Source organism: Microtus ochrogaster, chromosome 7 (assembly GCF_000317375.1).
Source record: "Microtus ochrogaster isolate Prairie Vole_2 chromosome 7, MicOch1.0, whole genome shotgun sequence".
In the NCBI taxonomy this organism is placed as follows: domain Eukaryota; kingdom Metazoa; phylum Chordata; class Mammalia; order Rodentia; family Cricetidae; genus Microtus; species Microtus ochrogaster.
This window is the reverse complement of record NC_022014.1, coordinates 5,251,658-5,274,567: the sequence shown is the minus strand read 5'-3', so window position 1 is coordinate 5,274,567 and position 22,910 is coordinate 5,251,658. Positions and strand designations below refer to the sequence as shown.

General features: G+C 46.8%; 2 protein-coding genes across 3 annotated transcripts in view; one reads left to right on the top strand and one right to left on the bottom strand.

Moving 5' to 3' along the window:
• The window catches only part of Adcy9 (adenylate cyclase 9), a 124,177-nt gene extending 106,581 nt beyond the window's left edge, over positions 1 to 17,596 (top strand). For both annotated transcript variants that reach the window (XM_005349243.3, XM_026780347.1), the window contains exons 8-11: positions 1,811 to 1,970; positions 4,073 to 4,221; positions 7,689 to 7,730; positions 13,416 to 17,596. In XM_005349243.3, the coding sequence (XP_005349300.1) occupies positions 1,811 to 1,970; positions 4,073 to 4,221; positions 7,689 to 7,730; positions 13,416 to 14,607 (1,543 nt within the window). In that variant the 3' untranslated portion in view covers positions 14,608 to 17,596. The remainder of the gene's footprint in view (positions 1 to 1,810; positions 1,971 to 4,072; positions 4,222 to 7,688; positions 7,731 to 13,415) is intronic.
• Positions 17,597 to 20,980: 3,384 nt separating this feature from the next.
• LOC101983783 (40S ribosomal protein S27-like) lies at positions 20,981 to 21,667 on the bottom strand. Its single transcript, XM_005350235.2, has one exon. The coding sequence runs from the start codon at positions 21,273 to 21,275 to the stop codon at positions 20,991 to 20,993; it is 285 nt and encodes a 94-aa protein (XP_005350292.1). The 5' UTR covers positions 21,276 to 21,667; the 3' UTR covers positions 20,981 to 20,990.
• Between the last annotated feature and the right edge of the window lie 1,243 nt (positions 21,668 to 22,910).

Sequence of the window (22,910 nt, the reverse complement as noted above, 5' to 3'; positions counted from 1 at the left end):
CAGTGGTGGGGCCAGGGCCCTGGGTTCAATACCTGGCACTACCAAAAAAAGTGTAGAAATCAGTGAGTTTATTTAAAGTGAGTGAATTTAAAGAGTTGTACAAATATCACAATGTAATTTGAAGACATTTGTGTCACCCCCCCCCCAAAACTCCTCATGCCTGTGTATATTCTCCTACACCCAAACCCTTGAGGTTTCTGTTGAAAGCCTGGAGTTCCTGGTCTCTATGTCTTTTTACTATAGCTCTTTGATCGATGTTTTCTGTCCCTTAATATCTAGTCTGGAAGAATTAGCCCCACCTGGGCTTAGCTGCAGAGACATGTTCCTACCTGTGCACTCTGCAGGAGTCTGGTGAGCCAGCTGGCCACTTTACTCCTCCTACATGGACAATGCAGTGTCACAGTGGCAAAGGCTAAGACCAGATCAGAAAGACCTACGCGGTGGGTTACATAGGTGCCCAGGGAAGCTCGGAGCCTCCTCCTTCCACCCCAGCCCTGGGGAAAGAGGCTGATATCAGATCAGAAAGATGTTTTTCTATGTGGTGGGTTACATAGGTGCCCAGGGAAGCTCAGAGCCTCCTCCTTCCACCCCGGCCCTGAGAAAAGCATTGAGACCAGCTGGCCTTCCCTTAAAACTGTATGATCTTGGAACCATGGTGAAGTCTTCCATCTCCTGGTGGGTCTCAGCTCCCTTTGTCCCCCTGTCTCTGGGCTCTGAGTCTCACCTGTGAGGATATCTGTGGTTTTTCTCAATGATGTTCCAAGGCTCCTGTTTTCATTTAGATTTTAGGAAGCCAGAACAGCCCAGGGATCCTAAAAGTGTACTTGAATCTCTGTGGGAAATGGCCAGAGAATAGGGAATTGCTGGTCATGGCTCTGGCTAAGCATAGCCAATATAGCTGTTTTGGGTTTAAAGTCAAAGGTGCAAGTTCTGGCATGTGCAAGATGCCTGTGCTACTGATCACCACAGTGGTTCCTGACCAGAGGTGAAGGCAGTGAGCCCGTCCATACCCCCAGCGATAAGCCAAAGAGAGTCTCTATCCTGAGATCCCAGTGTCCTCTTCCACTTACCTGATGTGGGACGTCCTCTGTGTACGTGATGCTTTTATTGGTTGATGAATAAAGCTGTTTGGGCCAATGGCTTAGCAGAGTAAAGCTAGGTGGGAAGTCCAAACAAAGATACAGAGAGAGTAGGTGGAGTCAGGGAGATGCCATGTAGCTGCCAAAGGAGAGAGATGCCAGAACATTACCTGGAAGCCACAGCCTTGTGGCAATACTTAGAGTAAAAGAAATGGGTTAATTTAAGATGTAAGAGCTCTCTAGGAATATACCTGAGTCATTGGCCAAACAGTGTTGTAATTAATATAGTTTCTGTGTGATTATCCGGGAAACAAAAGCACGGTAGAAGTGGTTTTGCAGGTCCCAGTGGAGTGTCACTGTATGACCCTGGCAAGGCATCTCTATCCCTGCCTACTAACAACAACCTTCTCCCGTTGTGCTCATAGAACACCTCCAGATAGGCCCCATTCAGGGCTTCCTGACCCACAGGAGGCTTAATTTGGAGTTGTTCCTGTTCTTTCACAGACCCACAGAGGTTTTTGATAAGTGTATTTTGCCCAAATGGAGCAGGTGACTTTACAGTTGGGTTTGAAGATCTGGGTGTAGCCATTCACTCACTTACCGACAAGTTAGGGGGTACAGTCTTTTGCCCTATGCACCCCTCACTCCGAGCATCAGAAACTGCAACATGGGACAATTGAGACACGGTGTGCTAACCCTCTTCTCCTGATCCTCTGCCCTCTGTGTCCCAGAATGGTGTTCTTCCTAGAGCATGTCATGGTGTGCACGAAACGGTCGCTGGAATGGATCGCTGGCTGGCTCCCTCGACACTGCATAGGGGCCGTCCTGGTTTCTCTCCCTGCCCTGGCTGTCTATTCACACATCACCTCTGAGTTTGAGACAAACATCCATGTAAGTAGCAGCATACCAACTTCTCTCTGTGCTTTCCAGGCTTCCCAGTGCCTTCTCTCACATTAAGTCTGATTCCTTGGGATAGGGATGACACACAAGCCCTCAAAGAGTACCTTCTGTCGCTGCTTCTAGCCATCCCCCTCAAACACAAAGCATGAGCTGGGCGTGGTGGCATGTCCCTGTGGCCCAGCACTTGGAAGGTGGAGACAGGAGCATCAGGAGCTCAGGGTCATCTCAACTACATAGAATTTGAAGATAGTCTAGACCGTATATACAACACCCTGTGTTCACACACACACACACACACACACACACACACACACACACACACACACACCAAAAGCTTGTGCCAGCGGCTATGCCGGAAAAGTAGGTATAAGGCTTCATTCAGTATCCATCAGTTTCAGATCAATTACAATCTCGACTTCCTGTAGTTCAGAGCTTCAGCCTTTTGGCCTTACAGTGGTGCAGACGTATACCCAAAGAACAATTCTGATTTCACTTCCATCCTTTTCAGCCATTTTGCTAAGATCACATGGAAGTTGTTTATTTTCACTTTCAGAGCTCAGTGAATAGCAGAGAGCAAACAGGCCTGGTATTGGATGGCTTTGTCCATCTGTGTGATTATGTAGGAGTTCTGAGCGTGGTGAAACTAGACCAAGCTATGGTGTTTGGAAGCCTAGGAGTCTTTACATGCCTTTTTATTTATGATAATTTTCATTTGTCACACTGTTGTTTTTAATTTTGGGGATGCTGAGGCTCAGACCCAAGACCTTGCTTATACGTGGCAAGTGTTCTGCCACGGAGTCACATCCCCAGCCTAATGGTATGTGAAGGGTGTACTGAGAGGCAGCTCTGCAGCAGTGCACACATTTGTACCTCAGGCTTTATAAAGAGGCTTCTGCCCCATGAGCCCATTTGACACAAGATAAAGCTGCTGACAGGCTCCTGGATCAGCTGCTGCTCTGGGAAGGAGCTTTGGAGTTAACTCCATGAAGAATGAGCTAGTTGTGGGAAAGATTTGCTTCTTGGCCTTTAGGCTGAGCTCTACTGCAGTGTATGTCTGAGTGTGAGAAGAGCTACCAGGCTGTAGTGATATTTCATTTGTATTTTAATAAATAAAACTTGCCTGAAGATCAGAACACACACAGCCACACTAGTCAGCCATACAGGCCAGGCAGTGGTGGCACACACCTTTAATCCAAGCAGCCTGACTAGTTAGCCATAGAGGCCAGGTGGTGGTGCATGCCTTTAGTCCCAGCACCAGAGAGAAACATAAGGTTAGATGAGACAGGAACTCACTCTCTTTCAGTCTGAAGATTTCATAAAGGCAGGAGCTCTCTATGACTTGGCTGCTTTGCTTTTCTGATCTTCGGGTTGAACCCCAGTATCTGTCTCTTGGTTTTCATTAATCATGCCACACTAGGGGGCATCTGTGTCTTAGCATCAGCTCATATCTCAGTGCTCTTAGCAGGACTAAGGAGGTGACTGATCCCATAGTGATAGGGCCCCAGTAAGCAGCTTCTCTTTTCTATCCGTCAAAGTGATGTTATTTTATATGCCTGGAGGAATACTCTCCTAGCAGTGCGGACATGTAACCTCATGTGCTGCGCTATGGGACAGACGTGTGATCTGTATATAAAACTGGTAGGTTACCCAGAGGAAGACCTCTGTATGTTTCATGGCTGCTTCTTGTCACCGTGACCCAGTGTGTGATGAGAAACATTGTAAGGGGCAACGAATTGGTTCTGGCTCAGGACTTCGGGGTATAAAGTGTCATAGTGGGCAAGATGTGGCTCTAGCTGAGGCTCCATGTCTCCTTACAGTCAGAGAGACAGGAAGCAGAGATGGAAAAGACCATAAACCTCAAGGCCATGCCCTCCAGAGACCCACTTCCTCCTACTAGGCTCTACTTCGCAAAGATTCCACAACCTCCCAGGATAGCACCCCTGTCAAACTCACGCATCTCTGGGGGACTCTACACTCAGGCATCACAAGTGTTAGCAGAGATGCTTGATGTCGAACAGAGCATGGGTGTTTTTGCGGACAGGATGGAGGCACCGTGGAGGTGGGAAGACCACTAACAGAGCCTTCTCTTGCAGTCCACCATGTTCACGGGCTCTGCGGTGCTGGTGGCCGTGGTGCACTACTGTAACTTCTGCCAGCTCAGCTCCTGGATGAGGTCCTCCCTCGCCACCATCGTTGGGGCTGGGCTGTTGCTTCTGCTCTACATCTCCCTGTGCCAGGACAGGTACGTGGCCTCACTCTCACCTCATGCCTTCCCCGCCTAGCCTCTCTTAGGCTCGGCAGTGGCTCTGTGTCAGTGCTGCGTGATGTGTTTTCCATCATGACGTAGGATAGCTTCCAGCACACGTACTACCAGCCTGACCTGCAAAGGCCCTCAGTTCAGTCCCCAGGACTAACTACCCCCCCCCCCAAAAAAAACCCAAAAGTACTAAAGTGCCATAAGGATGATATGAGAAAGATAAAACCATTTATAACAGCATACCATAGGTGGAGCATCCTTAATCCGAAAGCCTCAACTCTGGATGCTAGAAAATCTAAATTTTTGAGTGTTGGTAAGATTCCAATGCCAGAAGTCTAATAACTCAGGGTCCACAAGCTTTGATCAATGCACATTTTTTTTTTTTTTGGGTTTTCGAAAAAAGGTTTCTCTGTGGTTTTGGAGCCTGTCCTGGAAATAGCTCTTGTAGACCAGGCTGGTCTCGAACTCACAGAGATCCGCCTGCCTCTGCCTCCCAAGTGCTGGAATTAAAGGCGTGCACCACCACCGCCCGGCTTGCACAAAATTATTTAAAAATTTGTTTAACATTACTTTCAGTTTTTGTGTATGACATATATATACTGAAATACAAGTGAACTTTGGACTTAGACTCAGTTTCTGTCCCTAAAAGATAATCAGTTGTGTGCATATATTCAGAATTCCACAAGCATGATCCAAGCCGCTTGGATTTGGGAACTTGACCTGTATATATTTGAATATAGATGTCCTTGGGTGCCTGCCTCTGCCAGACACATGACTGTGGTAGGATACTGACTTATGAATTGGGATCTAAGAAAGGCATGAGAGTCAGGATGATGAAAGAGCTGAGGAAAAGCCAGAGGGATGCAGGTCTGAAATCCTAGTACTTGGGAAGCCGAGGCAGGAGGATTTCAAATTTGAGTCCAGCCTAGGCTACATAGCAAGACTAAGAGATTGCCGGGAGCATGGTGGAGAGACAGACCTTTAATCTCAGTAGGCAGAGGCAGGCAGAACTCTGTGATTTCAAGGGCAGCCTGGTCTAAAGAGCAAGTTATAGGACAGCCAGAATTATACAAAGAAACTCTGTCTCAAAAAAACAAATGAATAAAAAGCACAAACAGAACCTGGAGAGATGGCTCAGAGGTTAAGAGCACTGACTGCTCTTCCAGGGGTCCTGAGTTCAATTCCCAGCCTACATGGCGGCTCTCAACCATCTATTATGAGATATGATCCCCTCTTCTGACAAACAGGCAGATGGAACACTGTATATGTAATGAATAAATAAAAACTTTTTTGTGGTTTTTCGAGACAGGATTTCTTGTGGCTTTGATGCCTGTCCCGGAACTAGCTCTTGAAGACCAGGCTGGACTTGAACTCAAAGAGATCCACCTGCCTCTGCCTCCCAAGTGCTAGGATTAAAGTCATGCGCCACCACCGCCTGGCATCTTTTTAAAAAAGCATAAAATACCCTCACACAAACAAAAAAAGTAAAAAAAAAAAAAAACCCAAACAAACAAAACAAAATACTAGAAGAACCAAACTTGGTGGCACATGCCTATAATCTTACCACATGATATATAGAGGAAGGAGGATCAGGAAGGAGTTCAAGGTCTTTATGGCTGTATGTCTGAGGCCTTCTGGGCTACATGAGACCCTGTTTCATGGATAAAACAAAAATAAAAACTATTCTTCTGGCAGGGGCTAAGGAGGAGAAAGTGTGATGTGGACAGAAGAACTGGAGTCACATGATGGACCTCTGGGGGCAGGATCAGTTCTCACTGTGCTACAGAACTAGAGGGACATTTAAACCCTGTAAGAGCCAGGCATGGGGTTCACATCTGTAACCCCAGAGCTGGTGAAGGGGAGGTGACCACAGAAAGACAGGAAGTTTGAGGGTAGTGTGGGCCTCAGAGTGAGACCTCATCCAGTCAAACCAAGCAAGCAACCAGTCAACAAAGTAAAATAAAAACACCCAATGTGGGCAAAGAGCAGTGAGATTGCTTTCGGCTGCAGGTTCCATCAGGTGCATCATACTTTACTCTTAGTTGCTAAAATGTATCTCAAGTTTCCTATTACACCAGCAACTGGCTTTGTCAGCTAAGTACATAGTTGCAAATGGAATAGACTAGGATAGCAGAATGCTCACAGTTAGTACTTTACAACAGTTCATGATCTCTTAAGCCAGTTAACCTTCTGTTTGTGTAACAACATCTAAATATCAGGCTTTTCTCATAACTCCTTAGAGCGGTGCTTCCCAGGTGCAGCAGAGAACCACCTGTTTATAAATATGCTGGGACCGGGAAAGGGGGTGCAGGTTGTTTTAAAGTTGCAGTGGACAGTTCTCCATTATACTTTGCAGGACATCTAATATGTCTAACTTTCCTGCTCCCTAACTTATTATCACAACCAGGGACTGCCACACTTCCCAGGGGCCCCTTGGGAGTGTCATTGCTGTCACTGTGGACTAGCACTGTAGTGAATGCTGCTCAGCACTATTAGCTGTGTCCTCGGGTAATCAGAGGGCACTGGTGATCCATGAGCAGAGTGACTCTCTATCCTCGGCTTCCTCATCGTTTTGTAGCAAATGTGAAACATATTCATGTTCTCTGCAAACCAAGAGAAAAAGGCAATTTGAAGCGGAGCTGCCAGCCAATGCTGTGACAAGGAATTACATTAAGCGAACTGAGGCTGCCTCCTACCTTTGTGGGGCATCTGGATTCCTGGCCATTACAATGCTCTATACAAAGAGTATGGAATTCCTCAATAGCCTTTAACCTCAGATGCTGTGAACCACTCATTTAGTCACAGCTTTGGCTTGTGATCCAGAGAGACAAAGTAGTGGCCTCCCATCTGCCTTCCTGCCATAGGCAAACAGCAGGTTTTGGGGTGGAACTAGTAGGTTACCTCGCACCAAGACCTCCTCCACATGGAGGGCCTCTGGGCCTACAGCCCAGTCCCAGCTGCTGCTGGAACTACCAGGGTTCATTGCTTGTCGGGTAGTAAACAAAAGCCTGAATTCGCCTTTTCTTTTACGAAAGAGAAGTGTTTGAAGACCAGCTATCTAACTAAAAAATTTCTCTGTTTCACCTTGAAAACATACCTAACAGGACTACAAGTTTGATTATTATAGATGACTAACTACTAACTTGTCTTCCTTTATTATCTTAAATAGCTTTCAAGGACTAAAACTTTGCATTACATTTTTAAAGGTTTTTATTTATTTATTTTATCTATATTACTGCTCTATTTGCATGTACTCCTTTATTCCAGAAGAGGGCATCAGATCCCCACCATAGATGGCTGTAAGCCACCATGTGGTTGCTGGGAATTGAACTCAGGTCCTCTGGAAGAGCAACCAGTGCTCTTAACCACTGAGCCAGCTCTCCAGACCCTTGGGTTGAGTTTAATAATGTCTTTTTTGTTTTCTATAATATTTTTATACATTTTCTTTCCAGTTCCATAGTGATGTCACCCTTGGATACAGCACAGAACTTCAGGTAAGCTTTCAACCTGTGTCTGACAAGTGAGAGCCACCGTCTCTCCACTCTGTGTCGTGAAGGCACACATGTCACAAATAAACTGTACAAGTGTGTGTGCGTGCTTGTGTGTGTTGGGTTGAGAAAGCAAGCAATAGCTGTATGTTAAAGTGTCCAGTCACAGTTGTATCTTACTGGGAAGGTGATTGGTCACTGAGTCATTGATTAGAGTTAGTTTAGTTTTATGCAAGACTTTAGCATGTTATACAGGAACTTTCACAAATCAAAAAATACATTTATCATCTAAAGTATTTTGACTTGGAGCCATCCAAATGGCTCTGCTGTTAAAGGTGCATACCATGAGAACAGCAACCTGAGTTTGATCCCCAGAACCCATGTAAGAGAGGTTGGAAAAGCAACTCCCCTGGCCTCTCCACATAACCTCGTCATGCCACACAGACAGACAGTGATAATAAATAATCTAATGAGAAATTTGAAATAATTAATATTTGAATTATATGTTTAGTGTAAAGCAAGGGTTAAATATTTAATTTAAAAATTGAAGGGGAACAGGTAAAAATTATGTGGCTGTGTCCATTTGTATCTATAGCCACACCTGCCCCTGTATTAGTACATGCAGACATGCATACCACAAAAATAAAAACAAATATTTAAACTACAACAGTTAGAAAAATATTAATTTTCATGCCTCTTAAGACAGATAATTTTCCAGTCTTATCAATAATAAATAGGTTACAAGGAAAATAATGGATGACAAATTAAAGAGGAAGGGAAAGAAAACCAAAACAGACAGAAAAACATTTGTGGAACAAAAAGCACACACAGATGAAATTTCGACAAAGTACTCAAAGTTCACAGAAGAAATATATCACATATTAACCACATTTCCCAATCCTGGGACCCAAACGCAGGGCACTGAACATGCTGTGCCAGTGTCCTCCACTGATCTTCAACTCAGCTTCAATTGGGCCCTCGAAAAGCAGTAACACGATGCCGACCATGGCATGCAAGCCTGTGATACTAGGCTCTGGAAGCTGAGGCAAGGGCATTGCTCTGAGTTTGAGGCTAGTGACAGTGTGGTCCTGTATGTGCAGCCCTAATAGACCCCACATGTCAACAGCTGCCTTGCCTCGCTCGCTGCAAGTGCCTCTTGCTTTCTGTTTCTTTGATTTATTTTTCTATTTTAAAACCCCTCTTTTGCATGGTAACAGACATGCATTATTATTATTATTATTTTAGATATTTATTTATTATGTATACAATATTCTGTCTGTGTATATGCCTGCAGGCCAGAAGCGGGCACCAGACCCCATTACAGATGGTTGTGAGCCACCATGTAGTTGCTGGGAATTGAACTCAGGACCTTTGAAAGAGCAGGCAATGCTCTTAACCTCTGAGCCATGTCTCCAGCCCCCTTTTTTTTGGTTTTTCGAGACAGGGTTTCTCTGTAGCTTTGGAGCCTGTCCTGGAACTCCCTTGGTAGACAAGGCTGGCCTCTAACTCACAGAGATCCGCCTGCCTCTGCCGCCCGAGTGCTGGGATTACAGGCGTGCACCACCACCGCCCGGCTTTTTCTTTTTTTATTTTTTTTTATTTTTTCTTTCTTTTTTTTTTTGGTTTTGACATGCATTATTATTAACTTCCATTCACGGTTTAATGTCCCAGCATTCAGTTATAAGTTAACTCTTACATTTATTCACCTCAAATTCCTCTTTTGGACTGGGCCATGATGGTGCAGACCTGTAATCTCAGCTATGCAGGAGGCCAAGAGAGCAGAAAAGCTTGCATGGGCTGCAGAGTGAGCTCAAAGCCAGCCTGAGCAACTTTTTTTTTTATTTTATTTTTTTTTATTTATTAAGGATTTCTGCCTCCTCCCCACCACCGCCTCCCTTTTTTTTTTTTTTTTTTTTTTTGAGACCCTGTCTCAAAATGGAAATGAAAATCAAAGAGCTGGGAATAGTTCAGTGGTAGAGCACTTATCGCCAGAACCACTAACACACCAAAAGTCTCCCTTTGAAAACTGGCCTTTGCTATTTGAATCTAGAACTGGAATTGCCTACCTTTGTCCACAATCTTAGAATAAGAATTGCTGGTTGTTTCACCACAGGCCATAATCCCAGCACTTGGAAGTAGGGACAAGAGGATCAAAAGTTCAAGGTGATCCTCAGCTACGTAGTGAGTTAATTCCTGACAGCCTGAGTGACCCGAGACCCTTTGTTAATAAAACCAAATATTTCATGAGGGGTGCACCCACACACTGAGACAATGGGGATGTTCTATTGGGAACTCACCAAGGCCAGCTGGACTGGGTCTGAAAAAGCCTGGGATAAAACCGGACTCGCTGAACATAGCAGACAATGAGGACTACTGAGAACTCAAGAACAATGGCAATGGGTTTCTGATCCTACTGCACGTACTGGCTTTGTGGGAGCCTAGGCAGTTTGGACGTTCACCTTACTAGACCTGGAAGGAGGTGGGAGGTCCTTGGACTTCCCACAGGGCAGGGAACCCGGTCTGCTCTTAGGGCTGATGAGAGAGTTGATTGGGGGAGGGGGAGGGATATGGGAGGCTGTGGCGGGGAAGAGACAGAAATCTTTAATAAATAAATAAATAATAAATAAAAAATAAAAATAAAGTGGCAGTTAAAAAAATAAATAAAACCAAATCTGGTATAGGGCAGAATGGCTCAGAGAGTACAACACCGGCTGCTTAACGCAGAAAGAGAACCGATTCCACAGACTTACCCTCTGACCTTGACACACGCAAGGTGGAATGTGTGTGTCTGCATTCACTTATCACACACACACACACACGCACGCACACACGCACGCACTAATAAAGTGTTTTTAAAGGTATGGGCCAATGATAAAACTCATTGGTGCTTTGCTGCCAGCTCTTTTGACCTAAGTTCAGTCCCCCAGGAAACTAGAACAGCAGAATTACTGCAGGCTTGAGGCCGGCAAGTGAGGAGAGAGCGTGAGATTGATTATGGAAACACGGGTACTGTGGCCTGTTTCTCCCACTGAGGTTTAGAGCAGTTAATGTTAAGCCTGCTGTTCTTACTAGAGGGGGCTGTTGTTCGATGTGCAACTGGAAAAAGCAAAACGAAACTTAGCCCTAGACCAGCAAGCCATGCTCACAGGAGCCCAGACCCTTCCCCAGCTCCGCTTAAAAGCCCAGCCAGAGAACTTCATGTTTTAGTCAGTTAAACTAAGTGGTCACTTTGCTTAGCATTTGAGAATCAGAGACATTACCATTTGTCTCAATGAAATAAGTAAAATAGATAAGCATGGGTATCCTACCATAGAGAGCCCGTGCAGGTCCCCTGCCAGCCTACCTGGATTCCAGGGTTCAGCATGGTACAGGGATCAGCAGAGGAGAAGCTTCTCTCAGGAGCCCTTCGGGGGAGCTGTGAGGATCTCAGTCAAGAGCTGACTTAATAGCAGGCCGCATACAAAGCCTGGAGGGAGAGCGTGGTCAGCTTGAACTGCACTACCTGTGCAAGCAGCCTGAGACCGCTGGCGGCTGTCACCCAGGGATGACGGAAACTTCCCCCAGTCCCAGCCTTTCCGAGGATGGTGGCCTCCCCTGCCGAGCTGGCACCAAGTCCCAGCTGGGAAGGTGTGGTTTGCCAGAGACCCCCATACTCTGCAGGTGTCCTACCAGAGCAACCACAGCACCAGTCCAAAGGCAGGCCTTTGTGACGGCTCTTTGGGGAGTGTCTCAGTGACCTCAAGTTTCCTTTTCCTTTTCCTTTTCCTTTCTTTCCTTCCTCTTTCTTTTCTTTTCTTGTCTTTCGTGTTTTTTTTTTTGAGATAAGATCTCGGGTAGCCCAGGCTGGCCTTGAACTTGAACTTGCTGTGCACACTCAAGGGTAACCTCAAACTCTTGACACTCCTGTCTCTGCCTCAAAGGTGCTAGGGTAACAGATGTGTGCCACCAGGTCTTCCTAAATCCATTCTTTTAAAATACCCTTATGTCAGAGGTAACAATAAAACTTTAATTAAATAGTGTGGCTAAGGAATTAAGGTTTCTGTGTCCTAGACCATCTCACCTGAGGACACATCAGCTTTCTGTCTATTTATATCGACACAGTCACCAAGTCCACCTTTACATAAAATCTAAGAGCCTACCTCGGGCACTTTAGAAATGTATTAACTTGTAAAACTGATAGAAACTGAACAGTCGCAGTCACTCTAAAAGTAGGAGGGGTTGGAGGGAGAGAGGGAAGGGGAAACTGGAGTGTTAATGTTAACTGGCCTGGGTAGTAGGACAATGGATGAATCGGTTTTTAAATTTTTACTTTTTCCCCAAATTTTCTATGATTGAACATGCAGTATTTTTAACAGAAGGGAAAAAGCCTAAGCAAATTTGGTGGTGTATGCTTGGGAAGTGGAAGCAAGAGGATTAGAAGTTCAAGGTTAGCCTTAGCTGGGTAGCAAATCCAGGAAGTGTGGCCTCTAGGAGAATGGTTTGAAGGCTAGGGCTACAGTTTAGAGAATATTTGCCTAAATGCAAGGGCCTGGGCTCAATCTCCAGCACTGAAAAGGAGTTCTTGGGAATGTCTAGTTAAATTCTACATGCACAACATTTAAAATTATTCAATAATCCCAGTATATGCAAAGGAGGATATAACTCCCAAGAACATAGAGAACACACAATTCAAGTCTAAATTTCTGAGTCTCAAGAAAGAAACATTATATAATGTCACAGATGCCTTTACAAGAAATGATGACATGCAGTTGAATTATTCTAGTGTAAAATAGTCTCTAGTTGTGATCAGAATTTATACTTAGAAAATAAAAGACTATGAATAAAAGAGAAAAGAGAGACGAGGGTACAGGAATGTTCCCCGAAATATTATGTTTCATCGTAACTGCAGCTCCCTCAGTGTGAGCGTGGTGCGTCCCTGTCTTAGATTCCTCCACAGCTGCGACAGATAGCTCTGTGTGTCACCTCAGAGGAAAGACTGTCCCGCGCTGTGCTGATTGACACCCTCACCATACGCGGTAGATGCTACACATCTCGTATTCTTTTGGAAAACGCTAAGGTTGTCTCAAATGGCCTTGTCTTGGGAGACGCACACTAAAATAGTTAGACCAGCAACTTACTTTCAAAATGTTTAGGAAAAAGTACTCGTGTGTGTGTGTGTGTGTGTGTGTGTGTGTATGTCATGTGTGTCTCTGTATGTGTTAAGAGGAGAAGCAGAGAGGCAACATTTAACAATTGTCAGATCCAGGTGAAGAGCTTCCGGAAACTTATGAAACTTAAAGTTTCCATAAGGTTGAGATTGTCTAAAAGAAATAGTTGAGGAGAAAGAAAAGATCTTTTTTAATCCAATGAATTCTTTTCAAAAGCTGTTAGAGCTGGGCTTAGTGGGCCAGGGCTGCAAGCCTGTGGTAGGCATGGAGGCTGGAGGATGGATGCAAGGCCAGCCTCCAGCTACATAGCAAGTTCACAGTCAACTTTGGCTGCATGAGACCTGGTTTCAAGAAACCAAATCAAATGTAAATACAAAAGTGTCCCTGAAGCCTGCAGAATAACCAGGCTGCTTTCTGGCCTCGGGATGTTGAGGGTAATACTCAGCCACCCTGAGCAAAGCAGGCTCACGATCTGAGAGGGTTTGGGGACTCCCTTAGAGGTGTTCTGAACAGCTGTGTCATTTCTCGTCTCTCTGCTCCCCAGTGCCAGCGGGAACCCATGCAACAGCTCACTGCTGCCGGGCAGCAGGAGGCCGGCCAGCCTCATAGGCAGGGAGCTCATTCTCACCTTCTTTCTCCTGCTGCTCTTGGTCTGGTTCCTCAACCGAGAGTTCGAGGTCAGCTACCGCCTGCACTACCATGGGGATGTGGAAGCGGATCTGCACCGCACCAAGATCCAGAGCATGAGGGATCAGGCTGACTGGCTGCTGAGGAACATCATCCCCTACCACGTGGCCGAGCAGCTGAAAGTCTCCCAGACGTACTCCAAGAACCACGACAGTGGAGGCGTGATCTTTGCCAGCATCGTCAACTTCAGCGAGTTCTACGAAGAGAACTACGAAGGAGGCAAGGAGTGCTACCGGGTCCTCAATGAGCTGATCGGGGACTTTGATGAACTTCTGAGCAAGCCAGACTATAACAGCATCGAGAAGATCAAGACCATCGGGGCCACATACATGGCAGCATCGGGGCTGAACACTGCCCAGTGTCAGGAGGGCGGCCACCCACAGGAGCATCTGCGGATCCTCTTTGAATTCGCCAAGGAGATGATGCGTGTGGTTGATGACTTCAACAACAATATGTTGTGGTTTAACTTCAAGCTCAGGGTTGGCTTTAACCACGGACCCCTGACAGCAGGTGTCATAGGTACCACCAAGCTGCTGTATGACATCTGGGGGGACACCGTCAACATCGCCAGCAGGATGGACACCACCGGTGTTGAGTGCCGCATCCAGGTGAGCGAAGAGAGCTACCGTGTGCTGAGCAAGATGGGTTACGACTTTGATTACCGCGGGACTGTGAACGTCAAGGGGAAAGGGCAGATGAAGACCTACCTTTACCCAAAGTGCATGGACAATGGGCTCGTGCCCCAGCACCAGCTGTCCATCTCCCCAGACATCCGTGTGCAGGTAGACGGCAGCATTGGACGGTCTCCCACGGACGAGATTGCCAACTTGGTGCCTTCTGTTCAGTACTCAGACAAGACTTCCTTGGGATCGGATGACAACACACAGGCCAAGGAAGTGCACCTGTCCTCTAAGAGGCCCTGGAGAGAGCCGGCCAAAGCTGAGGAAAGGTTTCGGTTTGGAAAAGCCATAGGAAAGGAGGAGAGTGAAGACACGGGAATAGAAGAGGCCAACGAGCTCACCAAGCTCAATGTCTCCAAGAGTGTATGAGGCGGCGTGGCGAGCTGCCGAGGTGCTCCGTTCATCCACACACAATAATATTTGTACTGACGGGCTGGCGTGCTCTCTAGCCCCTCAGTTCCTGTTCCCGGATGTGGTGTCATGTGGTCATTTCAGCCCTGATCTCTGTGTGGATCACAGTTATCGGGGTCCATTTCCACCCTCTCTTCTTTCCTTTTCCCCCTTTCCTGGAAGCCTGCCCCCAGCCTGGGGGATCCGTTCAGCTGCGGAGGAACACAAGTGCCTTCAGGGTTTGGCCTTGAGTCTATGGCCGAGGCCACTGGTGGAATCATGGCCCTGGGTATTATTATTTGACTTCTTTAGGGGAAAAAAAGAAAACAAGAAAAAAGAAAAAAAAGCTGTGGTTAAGATACCGTTTTTATTGCCTTTTCTCACAAGTTTTTTTCCTCATACAGTGTTTTCCAGTTTATTTTTTTCTATAAACGTAATAGTGTTTTCAGTCACCTGGCCTTTCTAAGCACATACACGCACACACTTGCATTTATGAATCTGACATAAAGTGCCAGTAACTCATCTGGGGGAGGGGCTATAAAGGGGAGCAGGGCTGGGAAGCTCAGCAAGCCCCCTCCTGGCATCTCTGGGTACCTGGGCCCACGAACACTGGGCAGTTTCAGGGGCTCATCTGCACGCAGGCCAGGATTTCCTATACTCACCAGGCACAAAGCTCACAAACCAGGCCTCAGGAATCTCAAAGCCGTGTTTCATCCTGACCTTCCACAGAGGGGTCTTCCAGCCAAGAGCGAAGATGTTCGTCTCAGAAGCCGACTCGCCTGAGGGAGACACTCAGCCATCTGAGGGTTGCGTTTATTTATTTATTTATTTGTCAAAACGTGTATTATGGGGAGGGGGCACAGGGTAGTTTTGGTAGAGGGAAACGGAGTGGGCAGGGCAGTTTGCAGAGGACACAGCAGATCAATGACAAGATGTCCCTCAGTGTTTCATGTCTCCTCCACTGTGGCCCACGGTGCCTCCCAGGGTGCTGCTCCCCCTTGTGGGGATCCGGAGTAAAACTGGCTCTGCTCCAAGTGGGAATCGGCAGCCCTTTTGTCCTGTCCTGCCACTGTTGAACTGCTGATCTGCAGTGGGATCTAACTCTGCTGGCCAAGTCAGACTCTCTAGAGGGGTTTCTTACTGTGCACCGAGGGGGGACAGAACCATCTGTATGCCAAAGGAGGTGCAGGCAGCCAGACACAGAGAAGCTAAGGAAAATGGTTGTTAGCCTTGCTTGGAATTGTCTTTCCATGCTGAGTCTCCAGTTTGTGCTGATTGGAGCTCAGGCTACAGGTGCCCTGCCTTCGTCATTTTCCAGGTGACGCTGGTGTGCAGCCCAGAGGCAGCCGAGGGCCAGCTCTGTTTGGTGGGGGTCTCTGACGTGCCCTGTGGTGTGTCCTTTCTCTGGTAAACCTCACTGTATAATTGTCACATTGTTACGCCCAAAGACAGACAGAACCTGCTGATGCTAGCGAGGTGACATCTTAGTTCTAGTCAGCAACTTCCCCTGGGACTCCTGGGATGGCCACCCAAGCATCACAGCCATGCCAGGCCCCGAGTGGACCTAGTGACTGGGAAACTTTCCATCCCAGTTGGCTCCCTGTTGGTCTTCCAACTCGAAAAACAGACAGTTGTGACAATACCTCTTGCTTCTAAAGAATGTATTCTTGTACAATGCCACAGATTTTTTTTCTTAAAAACACTACCTGATTCTTTCCTAGGATTTAGGGCATGTTGGGTTTCTGCCTGTCAGTATTAGGGCATGCACTCTCTGAGTGAGTGCCGGTCTTGTTCTGCCTCCAGGCTGCGTAGCCGAGGAGCTAGCTGGTTGTCGGTGTCCTTGCAGTCCTGGGTAAGATGTGCTCTACCAAGTTCATCTCTACGCACATTTTCCCTCCCAAACTCTTCTTCCATTCTCTGCTACAAACGCGTTTGTGATTCTTTCCCGCCCTCCCCCTAACCATAGACCTGCAAACCAGCTGGAGAGAATCACTGGCCTTGAGCAGGTAGTCCAGTTGGGCATTGTACAAACGGAGCCCTGGATGAAGGGCAGCTTGTGCGGGGTGCAATGCTCTTAGGAAACACCCTGAGCCTTCCTGAAGAACCACAGACATTCTTTCTTCTTTCAGGGTGCCAGGCCCCCGAGGCCTTCCCAGCTCCCTGCCCCAAAGCATACCTCAACACAGAACCACGGGCTCTGCAGCATGCCTGCCGCGCAGCCTGGTCTGTTGGCATTGAACAAACAGCTGGAGACAGTTGGGCTTCTAGGCAGTGGACTTGGTGTCCTTCGGGTGGCAATACTTCTTAGGAACCTAGGACAGGAAGCAATACTCCAGAACTGAATGTGTGTAAATAGTCACTTGGCGTTGCAATTGCGCTTCCCTCCTCGCTCCCGGCTCAGAGCGATTTTATACATCAGTTATCCCACACAGATGAGCATAGAGCATCAGTTATAAGCCCCTAAGCTGCTTGACGAGCCCCACAGACTGTGCCACACCTGCGCATGGCTCCCTTCACTCTGGCTTCACTCCTGGGGACTGCACCTGCACATTTGCACATGACACAGAGCCAAAGGCAGTGTGCAACCATCACCTGGGCTGTAGGCACCGGTACTTTCCAAAGAAAAGTCTGTGCTTGAATCTCTTGATTTTCAAGGTCAGCATTTTTTGATTGGTTGTTTTGAAAATCGCATCATGCCTAGATCCTGAAATTAAATTAGCAAGAACCAACTGTTTGTGTTTCCATGTTTCCTTTGCTCTGCTCTTTTTAAATTGTTAATTCTAAGAATTTCAAAATGCATCCACTGAAAAAATGGATATTAAACTACTCTAAAACTTAACTTTGGTACATGGTATTTCCTCAGTGAAAAGCTTGATACGACCGCAGATTAGGCCCGCCCTCTGCCCTCCGCCCACCCCTTGTATTGTCTGCAACTTTTAGCCAAAACAGGAAGATTTATTTTTCATTCCCATCATGGCTTTAAAAATAGGAAAAAGCAAAATTCCAGTTTTGTTTGTTTCTGGGGCAATAATATTTTTATTATTATTATATTGATGAATTCACCTACTGCAGTCAACTTTAATTGAGAAATACTTATTTTCACACAGAACATTACAGATCAGGCTGTAGGACACATTGTACAGTTGACAGTTCCCCTGCTTCATTAGGAGTTGATTGTGCAGCATCTTAGTGGAGGGACTAAGAGAACACAACAGGGTTTCTGAAAAGACGGCCCAGACGCACGCATCTCACGGCGATTGGTGACTGCGGGCCAGGATGCTGCTGCCTTCTGCTCTTCTAGGCCCCATTTTCAAATCTGCTGGGTGCAGAACTCACTGCGCTTGGTGACCACACCTGTTATCCGCTACTTAGAAGATAGCGAAAGGAAGATCAGGAGTTCAGCATCAGGCTCGCTACAGAGTTCAAGACCAGCCTGGGCTACGTGAGACCCTGGTTTTGTTTGTAAGTTATGGAATCTCTCCCCAGAAAAGCTCACGTGCCATTTTGTACACATCTTTAAAGGTTTGCAGTGCTTCTAAATCTACAGCCAGAGCATAGCTCTTTCAGGGTGTAGAACCTCTTCCCCCGAAGGCTTTTCCTGGTTGGTCAAGTGTTAGTTGGTGAGCAACGTAAAGGTCCGCTGAGAGCTTCCCTGCCCGGCAGTGCTGCGTGCTTCCGCAGGAGCCTCCCCAAGTGCGGAAGATCACAGGAACATGTGCTTAGGCTACAGAGGGCACGTGGGGACTGAGACATCTTTGCAGACCAGAAAGGCAGCCTCTAATCTCTGCAGACAACTTATCATTTGTGGTTTTTCTTTCATCTCCGATCTCTTTTGCACATGGTTGCTTCTCTTTGCTGTCGCACACTGTTGTTATGGACCAGATCCCAAGGACCTGGGAAAAAAGCTGACTGGAGAAACCAGCAAGTGAAAGGGGGTGTTTTAAAAGTTCTTATTTGCATATTGTCTACATGTGCATTTAAAATCATCCCAGGTGTGTGTCTTTGCTTTACAAAAAATGTAAAAGCCTGACTCTAAAGAGTTGTTAGTATCTGAGTAACTAAGCCTGTGGAACTCTCTTCCACTGAGCCTGCAAGTCTATGAAAACCGAAATTAAGCAATCCAAATGTCTGTTGTTGAAACCTTACTTATTAAAAGCAGGAGATTCTTTATATTTTATGGTTTTTTTTCCCTCAGGAGCCTTTAGTACTTTGATTAAAGTTGTGGCCTCTTTCCTTTGAAAAAAGAAGCGCACATAAAACTCCACTTTGGGGGCTGGCAGGTGGCTCAGCCAGAAAGCGTATGCCTTAAAGTGTGAGCACCAGAGTTCTGCTCCCTGGAAATGCCGAGTGGCTGTGGCACCCCTCCTGTAATCCTGGCACAGCCAAGGCAAAAACAGGGATTCCCCAAAGCAAGCTACCAAAATTGGTGAGCTCTGAGGTCAGTGACAGACCCCAAAGGCAAAGGCACCCAGCACCAACCTACACACACACACACACACACACACAGCATTCCACATGAGTATGAACAAAATCCTCCCTCTTAATAATGCATAAGATTTCAATTCATGGATCATCAAACTACCCCTTACCTGTAATAACCAGAGGGTCAATGAGTTCTAATTCTGACTTGTAGGCAAGGCCTTCACCATCTGTTTAAGGATCCCCACTTGGAAATAATGGAGTTAAATAAATTTTTTTTCAAAATTATAATTTACAGTTTTATGTGTGTGATTTAAATATATTTGAGGACCCTCAAATTCTCATCATATAAATATCAATTTAGTTAAATTACTTGTAAGAGATGAGTAAATTTCATCCAGTATTTATTGAGCTCCTACCGTGTGCCAGAGGCCCCAGAGTTTCCTTGGTGTGGGACCTTTGATTTGTTATGTGCTTGAGAGCCTTTGAGAGGCAGCTCTGGGTAGAAACAACCTTTCCCGATGGCTACCCCAGACTCTCAGCTCCCTGGAGTACACAGTAATGTCCGTTTCCTGACTGGCATATTCAAGCAGGGCTCCTGAGTGCCACCCATAATTCTTAGTGGGTCTGCCACTGAACACAATTCTCTCACTGCTGACAAGCAGTCACGCGGCTCCATGTTGATTTTGTTGGGTGAGTCAGGAGTGACCTAGCACCCATAAGAGCCTCCGTCCCACCTTGAAAACAGTTGCTGGTTGACCAGGTGTCTGCTAGGCCCACCTGAATGTCTCTGAAGGGAACAGACAGTTCCTGAAAAACTGCAATCAAGTGTCTTCTTCAGGTTAAAAAAAATGAGATAGGGTCTTTCTATGAATCCCAAGCCAGCCTGGACCTTGCTATGTAGATCAGGTTAACTGTGAACTTGTGGTGATCCTCCTGCTTCAGCCTCATTTTCCTCACCACAAAGAAGTCTTATCTTTCCACGTTGGGTAGGGTCAGGAAGGAAGGAGGGTGTGGGTTTGGTCGCTACTTTGAAGTTCCCATCACCAGGGAGGGGTGTGACATGCTCAGAGAAGGGCCCAGAAGTGGTCAATAGCTTATAGCTCCCTAGGCACAGGCTGTTAGGTCTCAAACAAAGTGGACTCTGGCCTCCAGTCTCCCTCGGTCCCTACCTGTTACAGGGTTCTCATGGCTAGAATCCCCACCCCCTGGCTAGCGTCCCCAGCCCAGAGGTTGGCTGCCCTTCCCCCATCTTCTCTAATTCCAATATATCCCCAGTCATTTTGCCCCTTGGCGGCTGGCTCTTCTTGGTTCCTGATCTCCTGGCCTTTTGGAGTCTGGTTCTCCCTTCCCACTTCCCCCACGTAGCCGGTTCAGTCCGCCGGCCATGTTCACTCTGGGCTCTTCCAGGTGCCTCTGCCTGTGCTCTCCCTCATACTACAATACACCTTCTCCGCACCGTATCTCGGGGCGCCACGTCCTCATTTTCATTATTTTGTTCACAAACATTGCCCCCTTCAAGACACACCTGAGAAGCTGCCTTGCACTCCACCCCCTCGGGACCACTGCTGTCTAGTTCTTCCTGTCTCTTCTGATTGTCCTACAGGACACTTCCGGTTTCAAGCTAGCCCAGCTTTCAATCACTCTTGGCTCCAGCTCTCTCTTGGGATCTTTGTCTCAGGAACACAAAGCCTCATGAAGCCTCAGGACATGCGCGGTTCTCCACTTACCCCCCCCCACACACACACCTCTGCACTCATTGCTGGTCTCCTCTGCTGCTCTCCTGTTTGGATGGGGAGCATCGGCTAGACCTTAGCAACAGGGTGGGCAGGCACTGTTGTGATGTTATGCAGTATTGATTTCATGGGCTGGAGAGCTGACCAGAGGCTAAGAGTGCTTTTTTTTTTTTTTTTTCAAAATGTGTTTATTGGGGTGGTTCCCACTCATCTCGAATCCGGTGCTTTTCGGTGCTGCTTCCTCCTGAAGGAGCATCCTTCTGTCAGGCTTGCTTTCCCGCCTGTAGGCTGACAGAGGACAGTGGAGCAGCCAACACACACAACACACAGGACTACCGTCTGTGCATGGCTAAAGACCGTGGTGATTCTATAGCATCCTGGGCACTTCACATCCATAAAGTAGGAATTGGGACTCTGCACCAGGCGCTTTTTCTTGTGTTTCCTCTTTTCCTCCTCTGGAGAGGGATGAAGGAGATCCTTTGCAAGAGGCATGTTCTCATAGGGAGGTCGTCACCGCCGGAAAGCTAAGAGTGCTTCTTAACTTGAGTTCAATCCCCAGCAACTCCGCGGTGGCGCACAACCACCTGTAATGAGATCCGCCACAGCTGTCCTTGCAGCTGGGAGGGAGCCTTTAACAGAAGAGGGGAAACTGGGTGTGGATGAAGAACAGGTCACTCGATCCAGGGAAAATACAACCAAGCTCTACCCTTCCGCAGCTTGGAGTCCTGAAAACTGCATCTTGGAGTGAGCCAGACACCACCAGACAAGCACAGCAGTCATGGCTCCCATGAACCTTTTCTAGTCACAGCGTTAAACCAAAGAACTCATGATGCTGTGGATGAACCCAAACAGAAAAGCAAAGCCTTAACAGATTGTTTTTGGTGTGGACAGATGGCTCAATAGTTAAGAGCATGTTCTACTCCTGCCAAGGACCTGTGTTCCATTCCCAGCACCCACATCAAGCCGATCACAACGGTGTGTAATCCCAACTTCAGGGGACCTGACCCCCTCTTCTTCCTCTGAGAGCACCTTCACTCACATGGCAAACACATGCAGATAAATCATGATTTTTAGTAGTAACAACCTGTGTCTCTCTTGAAGGTTCTGTTGGGTTTTAGCCTGATATCCAGCCACTGCTGGCGCCTGTCCTCACAGCACCGTAACTCAGGGCACAGGATCGTGTGGTGTGTGCCTTGTCAGGCATGACATTGTCAGAGTTGAGAATGTCTTTATGCTTCTGGAGGGACAAGGTGAGCATGTGTTGTAAAGTGCATTTGTTGCACACTTTGGGACTTCCCATCCATGGCCGTTGCACACTCTTGTCATTAAATAAATGACAGAAGGTTATAAACAACCCGAGTAGCTTTTTTTTTTTTTATCACTGTTTTCTGGAAACGAGCTTTCCTCTCTCCCTGCTATGCTTCTCACCTGCGCCTGCTTATCTCTTGTCTAGAAAACAAGCAAATTCAAAAAGAAACAAAAGCCAGACTGCTGGATGGCCTGGAGCGGCTAAGTGCTTGCTATGCAAACATGAGCAGCCGAGTTCAGACCCCAGAACCCACATAAAAAGCTGGGGGCAGCAGTGTGCACTTGTGTTCCCCAGTGCTAGGGAGAACAGAAGGATCCTGGTGGCGTCCTGGCCAGCGTAGCCAGAGTGGTGGCTCTAGGTTCAGTGAGAGAGCACATCTGAAAAATAAAATAGGGTGGAGAAGGGCTGAGGAAGACCTTCCGTGTGCACTTCTGACCTCTGTGCGCTTGTATGTACGTGTATACACACATACACATGCGTGCACACATGGCTGTGCTCTGAAGAATGAATCTGGGAAATACTGAGCTGTGGACCTAGAAGAACGCACATTCTGGTTAGCTCATCACTGAAGCGCTGAAATCTAGCATATATTCAAATGATTCTTCTGTACCAGAGAAAAATCATGTACTCCTGGATATAGAAAATCTTTCTAAATATATTTTTTCAAAAATTATAATTATTTTTTCAAAAATAATTCAAAATACATTATAATTAAATTCAAGTTTCATTGCTGGTTTATTTTGGACTAGTTGCTGTTTCAGATAGAAAATGAATGTAATGGAAGACATTGGCGAGACAACCTGTAAGACCCTTGAGAT

Coding starts and splice junctions, on each gene's coding strand:
- LOC101983783 (XM_005350235.2), bottom strand. CDS start 21,275: ATGCCTCTTGCAAAGGATCTCCTTCATCCCTCTCCAGAGGAGGAAAAG.